This window comes from Gopherus flavomarginatus, chromosome 6, assembly GCF_025201925.1.
Source record: "Gopherus flavomarginatus isolate rGopFla2 chromosome 6, rGopFla2.mat.asm, whole genome shotgun sequence".
Taxonomy (NCBI): domain Eukaryota; kingdom Metazoa; phylum Chordata; order Testudines; family Testudinidae; genus Gopherus; species Gopherus flavomarginatus.
Window position 1 is genome coordinate 63,959,503 of NC_066622.1, and position 19,849 is coordinate 63,979,351.

At 44.8% G+C, this 19,849-nt stretch overlaps 1 protein-coding gene across 3 annotated transcripts in view; it reads left to right on the top strand.

The window, feature by feature from the left end:
- FANCD2 (FA complementation group D2) overlaps positions 1-19,849 on the top strand; it is a 158,656-nt gene that overhangs the window by 133,256 nt on the left and 5,551 nt on the right. For all 3 annotated transcript variants that reach the window (XM_050959975.1, XM_050959976.1, XM_050959977.1), the window contains 4 exons: positions 9,660-9,698; positions 10,464-10,538; positions 12,596-12,670; positions 19,477-19,623. In XM_050959975.1, the coding sequence (XP_050815932.1) occupies positions 9,660-9,698; positions 10,464-10,538; positions 12,596-12,670; positions 19,477-19,623 (336 nt within the window). The remainder of the gene's footprint in view (positions 1-9,659; positions 9,699-10,463; positions 10,539-12,595; positions 12,671-19,476; positions 19,624-19,849) is intronic.

The following is a 19,849-nucleotide window of genomic DNA, read 5'->3' on the forward strand; positions in this document are numbered from 1 at the left end:
TCCTTTTCCTGACATTATGGTACTTTTATGTCTCCACTTCACTTCCATCTCCTTTCTTCGTCGTGTTTCGCAGAGACCAAGGATGTTGCAGGCTGTGCTTGCCTTCTCTTCCATTAGATGGTTGGTCGAATCGTCTCTCATCAGTGTCCTGCAGTTATAGGTGCACACTGAGAGGGAAGTCCTTTTTCTGGCTCCTGAGATTCTTAATAGCCTCTCATCAACTGAATTCCCCACCACGGTTGTAGAACAGATCGAGGAGCGCACAAGGAGTTGGGGCCCATTTATTCCTGTTGTTTAACTCATTTCTTCTTCCACCTGCTGGCTATGCTGTCAGTGGCACGTTTACCTCCTCAACTTAGCTAGCACCCAACCTCAAGAAGGAGGAGATTTGTCCTCTCCCTGAGTTGGTAGTCTGATACCTTAATAGCATGGTTGAACATACTTAAGAATACACTCCACTGTCCTCGCTGTCAGACAAGCCAGGATCACTGCTGTGCCACTTTGAGGCGTTGAGGTAGGATTTTGCAGCACTCAAAAAAACCCAATGTAAAACTTCAGAGTCTACAAGTCCACTCAGACCTACTTCTTGTTCAGCCAATTGCTAAGACAAATACAATTGTTTACATTTATAGGCAATAATGCTGCCTGCTTCTTATTTACATTGTCACTTGGAAGTGAAGAACAGGGTTCACATGGCCCTACAGCCGGCATTACATACCTACTAGTTATGCTAAACGTTCGTATGCCCCTTTATAGTTCGGCCACCATTCCAGAGGACATGCTTCCATGCTGATGACGCTCATTTAAAAAAAAAATGTTAATTAAATTTGTGACTGAATTCCTTGGGGGGAGAATTGTATGTCCCCTGCTCTGTTTTACCCTCATTCTGCCATGTATTTCATGTCATAGCAGTCTCGGATGATGACCTAGCACATGTTGTTCATTTTAAGAACACTTTCACAACAGAGTTGACAAAATGCAAAGAAGGTTCCAATGTGAGATTTCTGAAGATAGCTACAGCACTCGACTCCTCAAGGTTTAAGAATCTGAAGTGCCTTCCAAAATCTGAGAGGGACGAGATGTGGAGCATGCTTTCAGAAGTCTTAAAAGAACAACGCTCCGATGTGGAAACTACAGAACCCAAACCACCAAAAAAGAAAATCAGCCTTCTGCTGGTGGCATCTGACTCAGATAATGAAAATGAACATGCATCGGTCCACACTGCTTTAGATTGTTATCGAGCAGAACCCATCATCAGCATGGACACATGTCCTCTGGAACGGTGGTTGAAGCATGAAGGGACATATGAATCTTTAGCGCATCTGGCACATAAATATCTTGCGACACCGGCTACAGCAGTGCCATGAGAATGCCTGTTCTCTCTTTCAGGTGACATTGTAAACAAGAAGCAGGCAGCATTGTCTCCTGCAAATGTAAACAAACTTGTTTGTCTGAGCAATTGGCTGAGCAAGAAGTAGGACTGAGTGGGCTTTCAGGGTCTAAAATTTTGCATTGTTTTATTTTTAATGCAGTTTTTATTGTACATAATTCTACATTTGTGAGTTCAACTTTCATGATAAAGAGATTGCATTACAGTACTTGTATGAGGTGAATTGAAAAATACTATTTCTTTTGGGTTTTTTTACAGTGCAAATACTTGTAATCAAATGTAAACATAAAGTGAGCACTGTACACTTTGTATTCTGTGTTGTAATTGAAATCAATATATTTGAAAATGTAGAAAATATCCAAAAATATTTAAATAAATGATATTCTAATATTGTTTAATATTGCGATTAATCACAATTAATTTTTATGATTGCTTGACAGCCCTACTTAATTTACATATGACAGAGAGATAATTACCTTCTCTTGTGTCTGGAAGAAATCGTTTTTCCACTTCTTTGATTACAGACTTCAAAGCACAACATCAGTAGATATACATAATGCCAAATATAGTGTTAGTGCGTATACTTAGCAATGGTATTATTGACCAGTGCGTCACTGGTTTTCATTTGATACGTCACATGACATCCTTTATAGATAAATACTATGACAGCAGTGTGTTATGGGTAGTGAGTTTGTCAGGCTTGCTAGGAGTTGCTGACAGAACAGTGAACTCTTTGCCAGTTGGATTTGAGGGATTCTTAGGGTCACATCTTTCCAGAAGGGATTGGGGCCCACTGGGACAGACGGTCTTGTCTGTTTGTTAGATCAGAAGGAAGATCCTGAATCAGTTTAAACTAACGCTATTTATCCAAAAGTCCTTTCCTTGTCTTTGGGTCTCTGGGGAATCCAGTTTGAACCAGTATATGTGAGCGTCTACATGTGGTCATACCTCTCTGGTGGTGGAACAACCTGAGTGAATTTGCCTTATCGCACACCACTGTTCTTAATTCCTGAAGGACTGTGCTAACTCTCCCCCAAGGAATTACATACAATCTGTGGCCCACAATGACACACAAACATAATACAGTAAGATCTCCCAGAGATAGTGCAGGAAATTGCCATAGCTGTCACACTAACCTTCTTAGATAGAGGCTGGTGCATGAAACAAGTGGTTTAGTTCCTTCCAAAACTCTTGTTTTTTAGTACTTCCTACTTTAACTCTGTTTTTGTTATCCACAGAAATGTTCAATCCTTCTTTAAACCCTATGAACTCTTGGCTTGAGTAACATAAGAACTGCTTTATTGGGTCATATCAATGGTTCATCTACCTACTATCCTGTCTTTTAACAGTGGCCAATGCCAGGTGCTTCAGAGAGAATGAATAGAACAGGCAGTTTTTGAGTGATCCATCCTCTGTCGTCCACTCCCAACTTCTGACAATCAGAGCTAGGAACACCCAGAGCAGGTGGTTGCATCCCATACTATCTTGGTTAATAGCCTTTGATGGACCTATCCTGCAGGAACTTATCAAATTCTTTTTGAATCTGTTATAGTTTTGATCTTCACAACCTCTTCTGGCAGAAGGTTCCATAGATTGATTGTGCAAAGAAGTACTTCCTTTCGTTTATTTTAAACCTACTGCTTATTAATTTTGTGGGGTGACCTTTGATTCTTAGGTTATGTGAAAGAGTAAATAACACTTCCTTATTCGCTTTCTCCACACCATTCATGATTTTATAGACTTCTATCATATCCTCTCTTAGTCAACACTTTTCCAAGCTGAAAAGTCCCAGTCTTTTTAATCTCTCCTCATACGGAAGGTATGTTCTAGCCCCCTAATAATTTTTGTTGCCTTCTCTGTACCTTTTCCAATTCTAATATATCTTCTTTGAGATAGGGTGACCAGAACAGTGCACAGTATTCAAGATGTGGGCGTACCATGTGCAGGTACCATGGATATATAATAGAATTATAATATTTTCTTTCTTACTATCTGTCCTTTCCTGATGGTTCCTAACATTCTGTTAGGTTTTTTGCTTGCCACTGCACATTGAGCGTGTGTTTTCAAAGAACTATTCAATGACTCCACTGAGCAGTAACAGCTAATTTAGATCCAATCATTTTGTATGTTAGAGCTAAATGTCAGTCAAAAGTGTTACAGGTGTAACAGGTGGTGTCAGAGAGAGGGCTTTGGATTCTTCGACTATGGGAAGTTGTCCCAGGAAAAAGGATTGCTAGAGAGAGATGGGATCCACCTAACAAAGAGAGGGAAGAGCATCTTCGCAGACAGACTTGCTAACCTAGTGAGGAGAGCTTTAAACTAGGTTCACCAGGGAATGGAAATCTAAGCCCTGAGGTACGTGGGGAAGTGGGATACCAGGAGGAAACACAAGGAGGATGGTGCAACCGGGGAGGCATCCTGATTCATATTGAGAAAGTAAGACAATCAGCTGGTTATCTTCAGTGCCTGTACACGAACGCAAGAAGCCTGGGAAACAAACCGGAAGAACTGTAAGTCCTGGCACATACAAGAAACTATAATGTGATTGGAATAAAAGACTTGGTGGGGTAACTCACATGACTGGAACACTGCGATGGATGGCTATAAACTGTTCAGGAAGGACAAGCGGGGGAGAAAAGATGGAGGAGTTGCACTGTATGTAAGAGAGCAGTATGATTACTCAGAGCTCCAGTATGAAACTGGAGAAATGCCTGTTGAGAGTCTTTGGGTTAAGTTTTGAGGCGAGAGCAACAAAGGCGATGTTGTGGGGGGCAACTACTTTAGACCACCAGACCAGGAGGATGAGGTAGACAAGGCTTTCTTTGGACAACTAACGGACGTTTCCAGATCACAGACCCTGATTCTCATGTGGGGACCTCAATCACCCTGACATATGCTGGGAGAGCAATACAGCAGTGCACAGACAATCCAGGAAGTTTTTGGAGAGTGCTGGGGACAACTTCCTGGTGCAAATGCTGGAGGAACCAACTAGGGGCCCTGCTCCTCTTGATCTGCTGCTCACAAACAGAGAAGAATTGTTAGGGGAAGTAGATGTGGGTGGCAACCTGGGCAGCAGTGACCATGAGATGGTTGAGTTCAAGATCCTGACAAAAGGAAGAAAGGAGAGCAGCAGAATACGGACTCTGAACTTCAGAAAAGCAGACTTTGACTCCCCTAGGGAACTGATTAATGGGATCCCCTGGGAAGCTAATATGAGGGGGAAAGGAGTCCAGGAGAGTTGGCTGTATTTTAGAGAAGCCTGATTGAGGTAGCAGGAACAAACCATGTGCAGAAAGAATAGCAAATATGTCAGGCAACCAGTTTGGCTTAACAGAGAAATCTTTGAGCTTAAACACTAAAAGGAAGTTTACAAAAAGTGGAAACTTGAACAGATGACTAGGGAGGAATATAAAAATATTGTAATCGGGAAGGCCAAAGCACAATTGGAGTTGCAGCTAGCAAGTGATGTGAAGGGTAACAAGAAGGGTTTCTACAGGTATGTTAGCAACAAGAAGATGATCAGGGAAAGTGTCAGATCCTTACTGAATGAGGGAGACAACCTAGTGACAGATGATGTGGAAAAGCTGAAGTACTCGATTATTTTTTTGCCTTGGTCTTCACAGACACAGTCAGCTCCCAGACTGCTGCACTGGGCAACACAGTATGGGGAGGAAGTGAGCAGCCCTCGGTGAAGAAAGAACAAGTTAAGGACTATGTAGAAAAGCTGGACGTGCACATGTCCATGGGGCCAGATCTAATGCATCCGAGGGTGCTGAGGGAGTTGGCTGATGTGATTGTAGAGCCATTGGCCATTATCTTTGAAAACTCATGTTGGTCGGGGGAGGTCCCAGACAATTGGAAAAAAGCAAATGATGCCCATCTTTAAAAAAGGGAAGAAGAAGAATCTGGGGAACTCACCTCAGTCCCTGGAAAAATCATGGAGCAGGTCCTCAAGGAATCCATTCTGAAGCACTTGTAGGAGAGGAAGGTGATCAGGAATAATCAACATGGATTCACCAAGGGCAAGTCATGTCTGACCAACCCTGATTGCCTTCTGTGATGAGATAACTGGCTCTGTGGATATGAGGAAAGTGGTGGATGTGATATATCCTGACTTTAGCAAAGCTTTTGATACAGTCTCCCACAGTATTCTTGCCAGCAAGTTAAAAAAGCATGGATTGGATATATTGGACTATAAAGTGGATAGAAAGTTGGCTAGATCATCAGGCTGAATGGGTAGTAATCAACCGCTTGATGTCTAGTTGGCAGCTGGTATCCAGCGAAATGCCTCAGGGGTCTGTCCTGGGGCCAGTTCTGTTCAACATCTTAATTCATGATCTGGATGATGGGATGGATTGCACTCTCAGCAAGTTCATGGATCACACTAAGCTGGGGGGAGAGGTAGGTACGCTGGAGGGTAGACAAATTGGAGGATTGAGCTGAAAGAAATCTGATGAGGTTCAACAAGGACAAGTGCAAAATCCTGCAATTAGGACGGGAGAATCCCATGAACTGCTGCAGGCTGGGGGCTGACTGGCTAAGCAACAGTTCTGCAGAAAAGGACCTTAGGATTACAGTGGACGAGAAGCTGGATATGAGTCAACAGTGTGCCCTTGTTGCCAAGAAGGTTAACGTCATATTGTGCTGCATTAGTAGGAGCATTGCCAGGAAATCTAGGGAAGTGATTATTCACCTCTATTTGGCACTGGTGAGGCCACATCTGGAGTACTGCGTCCAGTTTTGGGCCCCTCGGTACAGAAAGGACGTGGACAAATTGGAGGGAGTACAGTGGAGGGCAACAAAATGATTAGGGGGCTGAGGCACATGACTTATGAGATGAGGCTGAGGGAGCTGGGCTTATTTAGTCTGCAGAAAAGAAGAGTATGGGGGGATTTGATAGCAGCCTTTTAACTATGTGAAGGCGGGTTCCAAGGAGGATGGAGCCAGGCTGTTCTAAGTGGTGGCAGATAATAGAACAAGGAGCAATGGTCTCAATTGCAGTCAGGGAGGTTTAGGTTGGATATTAGGAAAAACTATTTCATTAGGAGGGTGGTGAAGCACTGGAATAGGTTACCTGGGGAGGTGGTGGAATCGGCATTTTTAGAGGTTTTTAAAGCCTGGCTTGACAAAGCCCTGTCTGGGATGATTTAGTTGGGGATGATTTAGATGCTTTGAGCAGAGGGTTGGACTAGATCAGGGGTTCTCAAACTGGGAGTGGGGACCCCCCAGGGGGTCGTGAGGTTATGTGAGGGGTCGCGAGCTGTCATCCTTCACACCAAACCCTGCTTTGCCTCCAGCATTAATAATGGTGTTAAATATATTTAAAAGTGTTTTTAATTTATATGGAGTGGTCGCACTCAGAGACTTGCTCTGTGAAAGGGGTCACCAGTACAAAAGTTTGAGAATCACTGGACCAGATGACCTCCTGAAGTCTCTTCCAACTCTAGTCTTTTATGATTCCATGTATAGTTGGAATTATGTTTTCCAAAGTGTATTGCTTTGCATTTATCAGCATTGAATTTCATCTGCCATTTTGTTTCCCAGTCACCTAGGTTTTTGGAGATCCCTTTGTAACTCTTTACAGTCTGCTTTGGACTTAACTATCTTGAGCAATTTTGTATTGTCTTCAAATTTTGGCATGTCATTATTTACCCTTTTTCCAGATCATTTATGAATATGCTGAACACCACCGGCCCCAGTACAGATCTTTGGGGGACATGATTATTTACTTCTTTCCATTCTGAAAACTGATAATTTAATCCTATCCTTTGTTTCCTGTCTTTTAACCAGTTACTGATCCATGAGACACTTTCTGTCTTATCCCATGACTATTTACTTTGCTTAAGAGACTTTGGTGGGAGACCTTGTCAAAGGATTTCTGAAAGTCCAAGTACAACTGTATCCACTGGATCACTCTTGTCCACTTCTTTGTTGACCCCCTCCCCCCCCCAAAGTGTTCTGATAGATTGGTGAGGCATGATTTCCCTTTACAAAAGCTGTGTTGACTCTTCCCCAACAAATTGTGTTAATCTATGTCTCATAATTCTGTTCTTTACTATATTTTCAACGAATTTGCCTGGTACTTAAATTAGTCTTACGGGCCTGTAATTGCCAGGATCACCTCCAGAGCCTTTTCAAAAAATTGGTGTCTCATTAGCTACCCTTCAGTCATCTGGTACAGAAGCTGATTTAAGTGATAGGTTACATAGCACACTTATTAGTTCTGCAATTCCTCAGATTTGTCACCTAAAAAAGAATGGCTCTGGTATGGGAACCTCCCTCTCATCCTCTGCAGTGAAGACTGATGCAAAGAATTCAGGTAGCTTTACTGCAATGGCCTTATCTTCCTTGAGTGCTCCTTTACCACCTCGATCGCCTCACTGACTGTTTGGACGGCTTCCTGCTTCTGATGTACTTAACAGATGTCATGTGATTCATGGTGTCTAGAAACTTTACCTCTGTATCCTGTCTTGTACTCAGTCAACATACCTTTTCAGTCTCTCTGCATATGAGAATTCTTTCCATACTGCACAATCATTCTTGTTGCCTATCTGTGAACCCCATTCTGCTATCACTGTTCTGAGATGGGGTGACCAGAACTAGCATCCTAGAGGAGGATATACCATTGGTTTATAGAATTGTGGTGTTATATTTTCTGTGTGAGTATTCGCTCACTTTGCAGTGTGAGCTGAGCGCATTGCACACCCCAGGGCCTCCTTGTTTTCCTCCATTCCCCTCCACAGGCTCCAGTGTGCCAACCTCCCATCCCATCCCTTCTATTACAGACATTATCTGCAACTCCCCCTAATTTCCCTCCTGCCAAGAGTTCTGTGCATCCCATATTTCCCACTCATCCCATGCCAGAGGTTTGTTGCTCCCCATTCCCTTCTTCAACAGTCCCCCATTCTTCCTCATGCCAGATGCCCTATGTGCACGCGCATTCCCCCATTCCCTCCATGTCCTCCATTTCCTCCTTGCCCGCCCATGGCAGGCATTCTGTGTTCCCCCATTATCCCATACCAGGGTTCCCCAGTCTCCCTCTCTGCCAGAGATTCTGTCTGCTCCTATTCTGTCTCCCCCATATGAGGATCCTCTATTCTCTCCCCCATGCCAGGCGCTGTGTGTGCACGCTCCCAGTCCCCTCATGTCCCCTTCCTCACCAATACTGTTACTTGCCTGGGAGATAAAATTGTCAGTGTATCAACATGTTGAACTGTATCGGGAGGGTGAGTAAAGGTATTGGTGTTAGTGCGTACCATCAACTAGTTGTTTGATGGAGAATTGAAGCTGTGGCTGTACTAAACAGATGCCAGGGGTGTGGTGTATTCCTCCATTTTTCCCCTTATAGTTTTCCCCCAAATCAGTAGGGTTCTGGTCATTGACTCCTAAAACGTTCCCTGGAATTTTGAGCCAATGCATCATTCAGAAGTTATTGTGTTATAGACAGACACAGAAATGCTGTTGAGTTTACAACCTTTGCAAGCTTACCAGTCAATCTCTGGCCCATTCCTTATGCCCCCAACATTTTGTTTGATTTTTGATTGCAGTTGCACATTGAGCAGAATGGATGCGGTTAATTTAGAATCCTGCAAGGTATATGAGTAGTTTAAAATTATTCCTTCCAAAGTGCATTTCTTCGCACTTGTCGATACTGAATTTTGTATGTTCTGTTTCCCAGTCCCCTAGCTGGGTTAGGTGTCTCAGGACTGGAGAAAACTGTGAGGAACTGCAGACTTGCCTAAATAATTATGTCATCTGCCGACGTCACCACCTCCCTACTCCCCTCCCTTTGTAGATTATTAAACGTCCTTCTCAGCACCATACCTTGGGACTCCTGATATTAACCTTTTCACCATGATGAAAACTGACCACTGAAACTCTTCATTTCCAAGCCAGTTTCTGATCCTTGGACAGCACTTTTCATCCAATGATGATTTAGTTTATTTAGGTTCGGTTACAATATCATACTCTCTTCCTCTTTTCTGCCACACTGATGTACCCCCTACACATCCACAGTACCTTATACACCCTGCTCTTTCCTATCCACATGGATATGCATCCAGCTCCCCACACCATTCACACAAGATCTCCCCTCCCCCACCACTTAGATTGGGGAATGGTTCCAGCTGAGCCTGGCTTCCCACTGCTACCCCTAACACTGGAGGTACCATCATCTAAGTGCTAGTTCTTACCTGCTGGCTCTTGTTCCCACTGTTCCTTCCCCCATCCCGGTGAGGGCTAACCTGGCTCTCTCATTCTCTCCGAGCAGGTGTTTGACAGCAGGCCCGTGCTCAGCGTTTGCCTGAAGGTAAGTGAGAACGCACGTTTGCAGAGACGGCAGCCTGATTGTGGTCCTTCAGGAATTGTTCCCTCGGTGGGGTGGGGAGCAGTTACAGAGCTCCTCTTCTCTATTAGGTCAGGCAGCAGATCTGCCTCTATCTCATGCCCAAATGCACTGGCTCTCTGCCCTCATTCGTGTCCAGACTGCCTAACAGCATGACTCCATTGGAGCTCCACTGCTAGTACTTCCCCGGCCTCTGCTGCCTGTAGAATCCCACACAGATAACAACTAAACCAGAGGCTCACGGAGCAGCCGCAGGCAGTTTTCACACCGAGCCCAGAAGGCAGCAGTGTGTGTCCCTCCATTGCCCTCCTCTTTCCAGCTGGGACCTCATAGACTGGCTGCTTCATTGCTGTGTACTACTTATTGTTTCATTTTGTATTCCTAATAATATGATATAGCCCTGTGCATGACAGGAACTTTAATCACTAGCAAAAGGAAATGTCCCTGCCTCTAAAGCTACCAGATTTGTTTGCAGTTGGATTTCAGTGCGACTACTCACATGAAATGGAGATCCAAATCTAGTCCTTAAGTAGGAGAGAGCTGTGATGGACCTTTAGAAGAGATTGCCCTAAAAGAGAGGAACCATTTCCTGTTTACCTGAACTCCTTGCTAATGTGGAATTGCCCTTGGCTCACTCCAAGAGGAATTTAAAGTTTGGTTGGTGGAATAGCCAAATTCAATAAGAAAAAGTGTGTGATGTATTTATTTATCATCTTTCTGCATTCACAGTACGGCCGCCTCTTTGTGGAAGCCTTCCTGAAGTTTGCCATGCCTCTCTTGGATTATAGCTTTAAAAAGCACAGGGTAAGAATTTCAGAGGCACAGAGACTTGCCTGAAATCCATTTGGAAGCTGAAGTAAGAGCAGAATGCAGCAGCCAGCTTCTTGAGTGCATTGCAGTAGTCCAGTCTTGAGAGGACAAAAGCATGGATCATACTTACATAGTCTACATCTGAAAATAATGTTTGCAGCCTCCTGGCCAGTGCAGACTTGAGAAGAGCCATCTTCATCACTTCAGCTGTGTAGTCATCTAAATACAACTGGGGTTAAAGCAAGCCCCTCATTTGTGAACTTTGGTTACAAGTGATGGATTTACACACTCAATAGGCAGTTTTGAGGTGACCTATGTCATGTCCTCCAGCCCATTAAATCAAACGATGGACTAGGAGACATGCATGCAGGCTGATATGGTAGCAGAGTGCTGTTGGTAGGTCAATAGGTGGCTTTTTTTTGGTCTGTGCCAGGTGGAGTTATTAGAAGCTGGAGGTCACAAATTTCATGGCATGGATCTCTGTCGCTTGGCCTATGTCTGCTAGCGTGGAAAGTAATCTCCAGGCCAGACCTTTTTTCACACACACAGAATCCTCTGGCCTGGAAACTGATTGCTGGGACACCACATGCGCAGAGCACAGGAAGAGCTGGAGCTTGCAGTGTTTTGGCACCAAAGCAACCTAACAGCAGAGCCACAACCAGCACTTCCTCAGTCAGTCCTGGTTGGCTCCTTCTGTACCACATCAAGCAGCATCACTAAGCAGCTCTGCTGGGGAAGATCATTAGGCCACCGGCCTTAGGGTGCTGGCAGCAGACCTCCTGCCTGCTGCTGCTTCTCTCTCTTGCCTCCATCCCCAGACTATGACTGTGGGGTTTAGTGGTGTGCTGATGCCCTAAGACCATTGAGTCGTACCCAGCATGACAGAGGGTTGGCCACCCCTTGCTGGAAATTCTTGCTGAACTAGGAGAGTGCCTCAGAGTAGTTGAGAGTTTGGCTGAAAATGACTCATTCACGTGCTGCGGTCTGCACCATGACTGTCTGGCCCACTGGAGAAAGTATGTTGACAGTTCCATAGTTGCCTAGAATTTGAGGCTTTCAAGATATCATGACTAGGGCTGAGATGAAACCCAGATGCATATAAAAAAATCATTTGGGCACCAAAAAATTGACATTTCCAGGGGCTTCTGTGGCCATGCTGGATGTGGTGTCTCAGTTGCCAGTCTCTGAGCAGTCTCTGGAAGGAGGGAGCAGGTTTGTGGTAAGTGCTAATGAACCAGACTCATCTGACATCAGCCTGTCTGTGCCTGATTAAACGCTTCTCCTGGAGTGTCCTCCCAAGGCTGCAGAGAACTAAGAAGCTCTGCTCCCTTGCTTCTGGAGGCAGGAGTGTGCTCTCTCTTTGCTCTCTCCTAGGCAGCCATATCTGAGACCACCCCACGCCTTTGAAGAGCTCAAGCCCCAGAGCACTTGGACAGTGTGAGTGTGCTCAGATGCCAGCTTTGAAGATCTTTAGGGTGCACAGTCCCCACTAGAATCTCTAGACAGGCCCCAAATTGCTACTTGTGGCTACCCAAACTTTTGAAGATGTTGGTCTCAGTCTCTGAGCTTGATGGGGGCATTACAGACTACATGTTATTGCTGCCTGGGATGCAATGTGGGGCTGGCTGCTCTGTGACTGCAATGGCATTTCAGCCAGTGGGCAAAGCTGCTTGTGAAAAGTAATTTCTCCGCCCCCAAGGCACATTGATCCTATAGGTGCTGGGTTCTCTGCTAGAGAATAGAGAACAGATTCAGCTCAAAATTTCTGGCTTTACTTGGCTGTTTTGCAGAGCTGTGGAACAGAGTGGTGCCCATGATACATCTGATGAGACTATGCACAGAATTCAGCTCCCTTATGGCTGCCGTGTCTTAACTTGTTGGGTATTTTCTATGGAGTGGACAGAGTGTATGTCTTTATTATCTCTGCAGCACTGGTAGGATGAATAGGAGAGCTGATATTCTTGCTTCCAAGTTATCCTTTGTGATGGGTAGTAAATTCTTATAGATTTGAAAATTCAGTACCAGAGACTCAGGGGTCCTTTTCATTACAGGAAGACGTGCAGAGTTTGCTGAAAACTTTACAGCTGAGCACCAGACAACTTCATCACATGTGTGGCCATTCAAAGGTAAGGGAAACTCTAGAGTCTAAACTAGTTCTTGTATTTGCAAGGCCTTACTAATCTGTGTTGATTTCTGTGTGTGTCTGTCACCACTGTCTCCTCACATGATGTCTCCAGGGGTCCCACACAGGACTCCTCTTCACAGGAATGTGACCAAGATAAAGGTCCTGTCATGGTTGAAGTGTCCCAACATCAGTGCTGCTCTGAGTTCAGTAAGCACAGGTGGATGCCTACAAATTGTTCTGCACTCCCTTGTAGCTGTCCCAGAGAATATGCTTCCCAGGTTTACTTATCTGCTCAGTCTCCTCTGTTGTCAAAGCCCATTAGTCCGGGAGAGTATGCAGTTCCGTGGACAAGTTAATGATATAAAGGTAGGGGAGGGTCATTTGATTTATAAAAATCTACAGAATCATAAATTCAGTGGTCTCATCCTCTGTGGCCTGGCAAATGGGACTCATTCTCCCCAACAGCCCTCCCCAGCTCCAGGTCCTCCAGTTGGTAGAAATGTTGTTGATTCAATGTCGTCAGAAATGGGCTGAGTTGGGTATCACTCAAAAACCCTTTCTCCCAAAAACACAATAGTACCAAACATGAGAAACCTAGAACAATTCTGTAGATACATATTCAAGAAAAGGTTTAAAAATCAGCGGTTGTTTAATTATACTTTAACACAGGGATGCATGGCTTACATAAAAAAGACACTGCTCTTTGGTAATGCTAGGGAAGTTAGACTTGGCGTTTAGGACTGAAAACATTTATTCATCAAAGTCTTCATCAGTGTTGTCTCCATCTAGAGCACCACTGCTAGACACAGGGTCACACTGATCCTTGTCAGTGCCACATTTGCACATCTCAGTACATGGCAGGCTGCTGACCAAACATTTGCAGAGAGGTGAGCATCTGGTCTTTGCACACAAGCATTTGATTAGCTGAAGGATTGATTCGGGAGCACATAGTATTTCACACACAAGTGTGATCAGTCCATCCTCCAAGACCAACCCATTCCTGACAAGGAAGGGTAGTTTTGGATGCACTCGATTATCCTAGAGCCATTTCATTGCTTGATAATTTGCCCTCTTAATAGCAGGTATAAATGCACCCCTTTTGGGTGGCAATTTTTCTCCTGTTGTCTGCTTCTTGGCAAACATCCACTAACGTAGCTCTGCAAGTGTCGTAATGTTGGTAAACTTGGCATATCAATGCCTCCAGTGCATTTATGACCAAAGCAGTGACTGCCTCAGCCATTCTGAGCACCTTCAGAGTGAGGAGAGAGTCTATGGAGGCTGAATCCAGTGCCTTCCAATATGATGATTTGGCCTTTCCAGCCAACCTTCCAGTGGTGTCACATCTTGAAAGGGCTTGGAAACCTGGCAGTGCAGTGGCATTTAATGATCTGAGTGATAGGAAAACATTTCTGACCTGAGGCTGGGACTGCTCCTATTAATACAGCCCTGATAGCAGACCATCACAGCAGCATGAAGGGTACCTTTGCTATCTCCTGTATCTTCAGGGAAGTTTAAGTTATCCACAGCACAAAATATACACCTACGCTTGATGAGGTTTGGGGGAATGTTCATTCAGCTCCAAGAGGCAAAGAACACTGTTTGCAGTGGCAGTGTCAAGGCAAAGGACTCTAGTTGTAAGTGGAGCCATCAAAGCTGCTGTGCAAAAGCTGCTGGAGGAATTTGCTGAATGTTTTGGAATGAATTGTTAAACCAACAACCACTTGTAGTGGTAGATTATACATATGCCTCATGATTGTTGTGTATGTGTTGGAGACCTGTTTCATTCAAGCACTCATACATGAGGCTTTGTAGTAAAATAGCAGCCTTGTGCTCTGCTTTCTTACTGTCATACTTGCTGCTGCTGAAGTCACTACAACCACCAAAGCACCACTTAGAGTAGTAGTACTATAGGTCACACACACTTATTTTTTTCAGGTTTGGCATCAGCTATGGATCCCTGAAATGCTCAGATACTGCAGAACAAAATGCTTTTCTGTAAAAATTTAGCAGCTGCAAACAGTCTCTTCATATTACTGTTGAGATTAGTGCTTTCTTCCACTTTTGATAGTGCCACTTCTTTTGCAGCTTTTAAGAATATGCTCTGTGATTCATTTCAGTGGATAGGATTGCCAAGAACGACATCCATATCCTGTGGTTCATCTTCAATAAGTGCTTTAAGAGCCTTTCTGCTAAGCATTTGCTCCTTTTCAATCCCATTCAAAGCACATATTTCTCTGCTCATAGCCTCCGTTTTGGACATCATCAACACTTTCCCATCCACTGGAGCAGTGGTTCTCAAAACCATTCCGCTGCTTGTTCAGGGAAAGCCCCCAGCAGGCAGGGCCGGTTTATTTACCTGCCGCGTCCGCAGCTTCAACCAATCGCGGCTCTCACTGGCTGTGGTTCACCGCTCCAAGCCAATGGGGACTGCAGGAAGGGCAGCCAGCACATCCCTTAGCCCACACCGCTTCCCGCAGCCCCCATTGGCCTGGAGCGGCGAACTGCGGCCAGTGGGAGCTGCGATCGGCCGAACCTGCGGACACGGCAGGTAAACAAACCAGCCCGGCCCACCTGGAGTTTTCCCTCAAAAAGCAACGGAACGCCTTTGAGAATCACTGCACTAGAGCTCTGTGAAGCAATGAACTCCAGCTGAGTCTTCAGTTTGTAGAAGTACAATCAATATTTGGTTATGTTGTGTTTATCTTTTGACACAATATATTACATGCATTCTTGGTGTAGCACTCAGTGTGATGATATCCAGTATTTCAATGTTCTCTCTAAGAGTGACTGCTTCATATAGTTTCACACCTCTCTCAAGTGTTGAAACTGTGCTTAAGGGGATGGCTTCTGGCTTACTGAAGAAGAAGCAGGTGTTCTTCTTGAAATGCATGCCAGAGCTGGCACTTGTCCCAGCACCTTCAACTTTTTTCTGATGCTCAATGTGCTTCCTCACCAGCCTTCCAAATTCATGTTATGGGCCCACTTCTTATAGCACATAAGGTGCCACCAAATGTTGTGTTTAGCCAGGTCCACTGCAGTGGTATTCTCCAAAGATTCAACTGCTAGTCAGTATTCTTTGTCTCCCCAATGATGCCTAAAAATGATTAAGACCAAAGTAAAAACAAGGATTTTGTAATAAATTAGTCTGGGAATGTAATTAATTATGTTATGTAATGTATGTTAGGTAGCTGTGTGCCTACTGTTTGGGGATGGATTCCAGTAATTTTTGGCCCAGTACTGATGTCTTAACCAGTGCCTCATTACCACTTTTGGCATAATAAACAAAGCTGATAATCAATATCACTGGACCGCTTTTTTGCCGATGATAGCAAATCAGCTTGAAGCACTCCTTCCATTTATAGAAATCTGTAACATTAAAAAACTAATCAGGTGTCCTGTTCTGAGCATTAACTGATAAAACAGACTAGCAGCCAAGGGACACAGCTTAACTTGCGAGCACTGCATGTTTGGCATGCCTGTTCAACTATGCTTTCATAAAACATTGATTTTTAAACATTTTTTCCAATATCTATCTAGAGCATTGGTCTAGGTTTGTCATGTTTAGTATTATGGGAGAAGGAGCTTTCATGTTCATGGGAGAAGAAGCTTTCAATGATACCCAACTCGACCCATTTCCAACAACGTTGTATTATCAAAATTTCAACCAACTGGAGGACCTGGAGCTGGGAGCCAGGTGGATGGGGCAGCAAGTTCCCCATGCCATGCCACAGAGGATGTCACTATTGAAATTATGATTCTGTAGATCTTTATGAATCAGATGACACTTCCCTTACCTTTCTATCACTAACTTGCCTTAGACAGAGATTTTATTATATTAAGCTTGCAGTCTATATTACCTACCACTATGAGGCTTTGCACTGGGACTCCAGGACCTAGGCTAGCTACTTCTCCCACTCCTTCCCACTGTAGGCTTATTCATTATGCACAGCCTCCTAGGTATCCTCCAAGTTGCTGATTGTGACAGCAGCCACCCTCAAGCATTGAAAGATCCAGATCACTCCCTAACTCAGCTATTGATCAGCTGCACATCAGCAGCACAAAAGACTCCATGCTGTAGCACAAATGCCTTCCCTCCTCAGGCTTTGTCACCAGTGAAAAGCAGAGTTCTGGACCCATTGCAGCAACTGGCACATCTGGGGTTTCCTTTAGTAGGGCGGAAGTGATTGTGCTCCCTGCAAAGCATCATCTGTCAAAGGCTAAGGACATGAGGAGGACTAAGCTCAGAGGTCCTGCAGCCACTGGGAATTATGGCTTCCATTATAGGACCCTGGGCATAGGAGCATGCTTGACCTCTATGCTCTCCCTTTTCATAGAATCATAGACTTTAAAGTCAAAAGGGACCATTATGATCATCTGGTCTGACCTCATGCACAACGCAGGCTACAGAATCTCACCCACCCACTTCTGTATCAAACCTGTATCTGAGCCATTGAAGTCCTCAAATCATGGTTTAAAGTTGTCAAGATGCAGAGAATATTTCTGCAAGTGACCCGTGCCCCATGCTGCAGAGAAAGGCAAAAACCCCCCAGGGCCACTGCCAATCTGCCCTGGAGGAAAATTCCTTCCTGACCCCAAATATGGCGATCAGCTAAATCCTGAGCATGTGGGCAAGACTCACCAGCCAGACACCCAGGAAAGAACTCTCTGTAGTAACTCAGATCTCACCCCATCTAACATCCCATCACAAGCCATTGGGCATATATACCGCTAATAGTCAAAGACCAATCTCATTATACCATCCCCCCCATAAACTTATCAAGCTTAGTCTTGAAGCCAGGTATGTCTTTTGCCCCCACTATTCCCCTTGGAAGGCTGTTCCAGAACTTCACTCCTCTGATGGTTAGAAACCTTCTTCTAATTTCAAGTCTAAACTTCCTGATAGCCAGTTTATATCCATTTGTTCTTGTGTCCACATTGGTACTGAGTTTAAATAATTCCTCTCTCTCCCTGGTATTTATTCTTCTGATATATCTGTTCTCTCAACGGAGCCTGCAGGAAGGTGACTACAAGAACAGAATTGGTTTGGATGCAGCCTCATGTTTCCCTGAGATGGTGGCATGCCCCCCACTCCCTCCCCGATGGAGAGGAGCGACCCAAGAGATCCCAGCACATGGTTATCTCTGTAGATACTAGTGGAAAAGTATGAGGAGCAGCCTTCCTGTCTCATTTGGGCCAGGGATTGCGAACAGAAATCACGATGTCAGCTCTAGCCTACATTAACAAGATGAGACACAAGAAGCAGATCTCCAGCCAAGGAGACAAAAAAAACCTCTTCCTCTGGGCAGAATCTCACCTGCTTGGCATCTTGCTTAGGAGACGGATTAGCTCAACCAGCAGGATCTCCTGCAGGGAACGCTTCCACTTCAAGCAAGTAATTCACCTGATTTGTTCAGTGGGAGGTGTCCCAGCCCTCTGTTCATTGTAAAGCTTGGCTCTCAGCTGAATCAGTTCTGCAGCCATCACAGAGAGGTGAAGGTAGGGCAGAGGACAATTTTCCCATCCATAGTGGTCCATTGCTCTCGAGTGGGGAGGGAGGCCGCTGCACCTCACTACATATCAAAGAGACTTCTACCTCTTCAAAGAATCCATGTCTTGACTTCTACCCCACGCAGAGCTCCTCTGCCTATCCCAGTGCTGGCAGAGGAGCAGAGAAGGTTCAGTTGCCTCAGACTGACTGACTGCCCAGGATCTGGTACATTGATGTTCCTGTCCCAGGAAAATCCCATTGCCCATTCCTCTGGCTGTCCCATGGCCCCTGGCAGGTTCTGCTTGAAGGCCTGGTGCTGGAAGATCTATTTTAGCAGAGGAAGAAGAGTAACAGCAGAGTGGGTGGCCCTAACTGTGCCTTTAAAGACCATGTTTGCATCTCTTTTGAGGAAACTAATAACAGCATCAGCATTCTCTTCAGTTTTTCTCTTCGATACCTGACCGTTACAAGCTTAACTCCAGCCTAGTGAAATGTTTTACCAGGAAATTTCCTTAGGTTTTTAACCCATGTGAGAATGCTTGGAGTCAGGAATCCCAGGGGAGCCTGTCTGCTGTGTAGGGACTCTTTGGAAGTCTGACGGGAGAGGCCATTGAGACAGGGAGGAAGGGCACTGCCAAGGAGCAGGAATTTATAGCCTTTTAGATAAATTCTAGGATCTTGTGCTCCCTCTTTCTAAAGCAATATGTGCAGAGTATGCAGCTTCCATCACTCCACCTGGTGGCTGGTACATTTTAGTGAAGGGAAATGTGTGTATGGTAGACACTGGCTGACTCTGATGCCTTCTGAGAGGAGACTGGCAAAACAAGGACTAGCCTTGAGCAAAGACAATAGGATGTGATCTACTCAGAAGAGTTTTATATCACTGCTACAGGCCCCTGGCTGAGTAGATGGGTTCCAGCAGAAACTGGGCCCTCCATAGAACTGAACAGATTAAAGGGGAATGAGTTGGATTTGTGTGTGGGAGTTACCGGCTGGACAGGGACATTTGGGCTCACTTGGCCTTTCTCCATATTGGATAGGAATTTTGGGTTGCTCAGGGGAGTAATTTTGTCTCCTCTTGCGCAAAAGGCTAAAATAAGGTTGCAAAGATTTTTAATCTTTTTTATATAAATCAGGCTTAAAAGTGTTTGGGGCTAAAGATGGCAGCATTCTCCTCGGACTATTCTAGCCACACAAGATCCCTGGTTGATTTGCATCTCTTCTTTACACCAAGATGCCTCACTGCATAGATTTTAAATAACAGGAGAAGCTAAGCAAGAATTAGGTGTAATTTCACTGTGTTTGTGTCCCATATTTAGATTCACCAAGACTTAGGATTGACCAACCACGTGCCTTTATTGAAAAAGTCCCTGGAGCAATTTGTATACCGAGTAAAAGCCATGTTGGCCTTCAACCACTGTCAGGAAGCATTCTGGGTGGGCATCCTCAAAAATAGGGACCTGCAGGTAAGGATCACAGCACTGCCAGTCCTGTGAAGTGATTTCCCCCCCCCCTTTATTTTTTTTGCTTTAGATTCTGTCACAGCTCAGGGAAATTGCACCTGTATTCCCTCTCCATGGTCCAGCATGGGCACCCACTCTCAGGCTTCCAGCTCCCCAGCCATCGCCTCTCTTGGCTGAAGATCCGCATCTCTCTCCCACTTGATCAAGATATTTCCAGGCCACATACTCC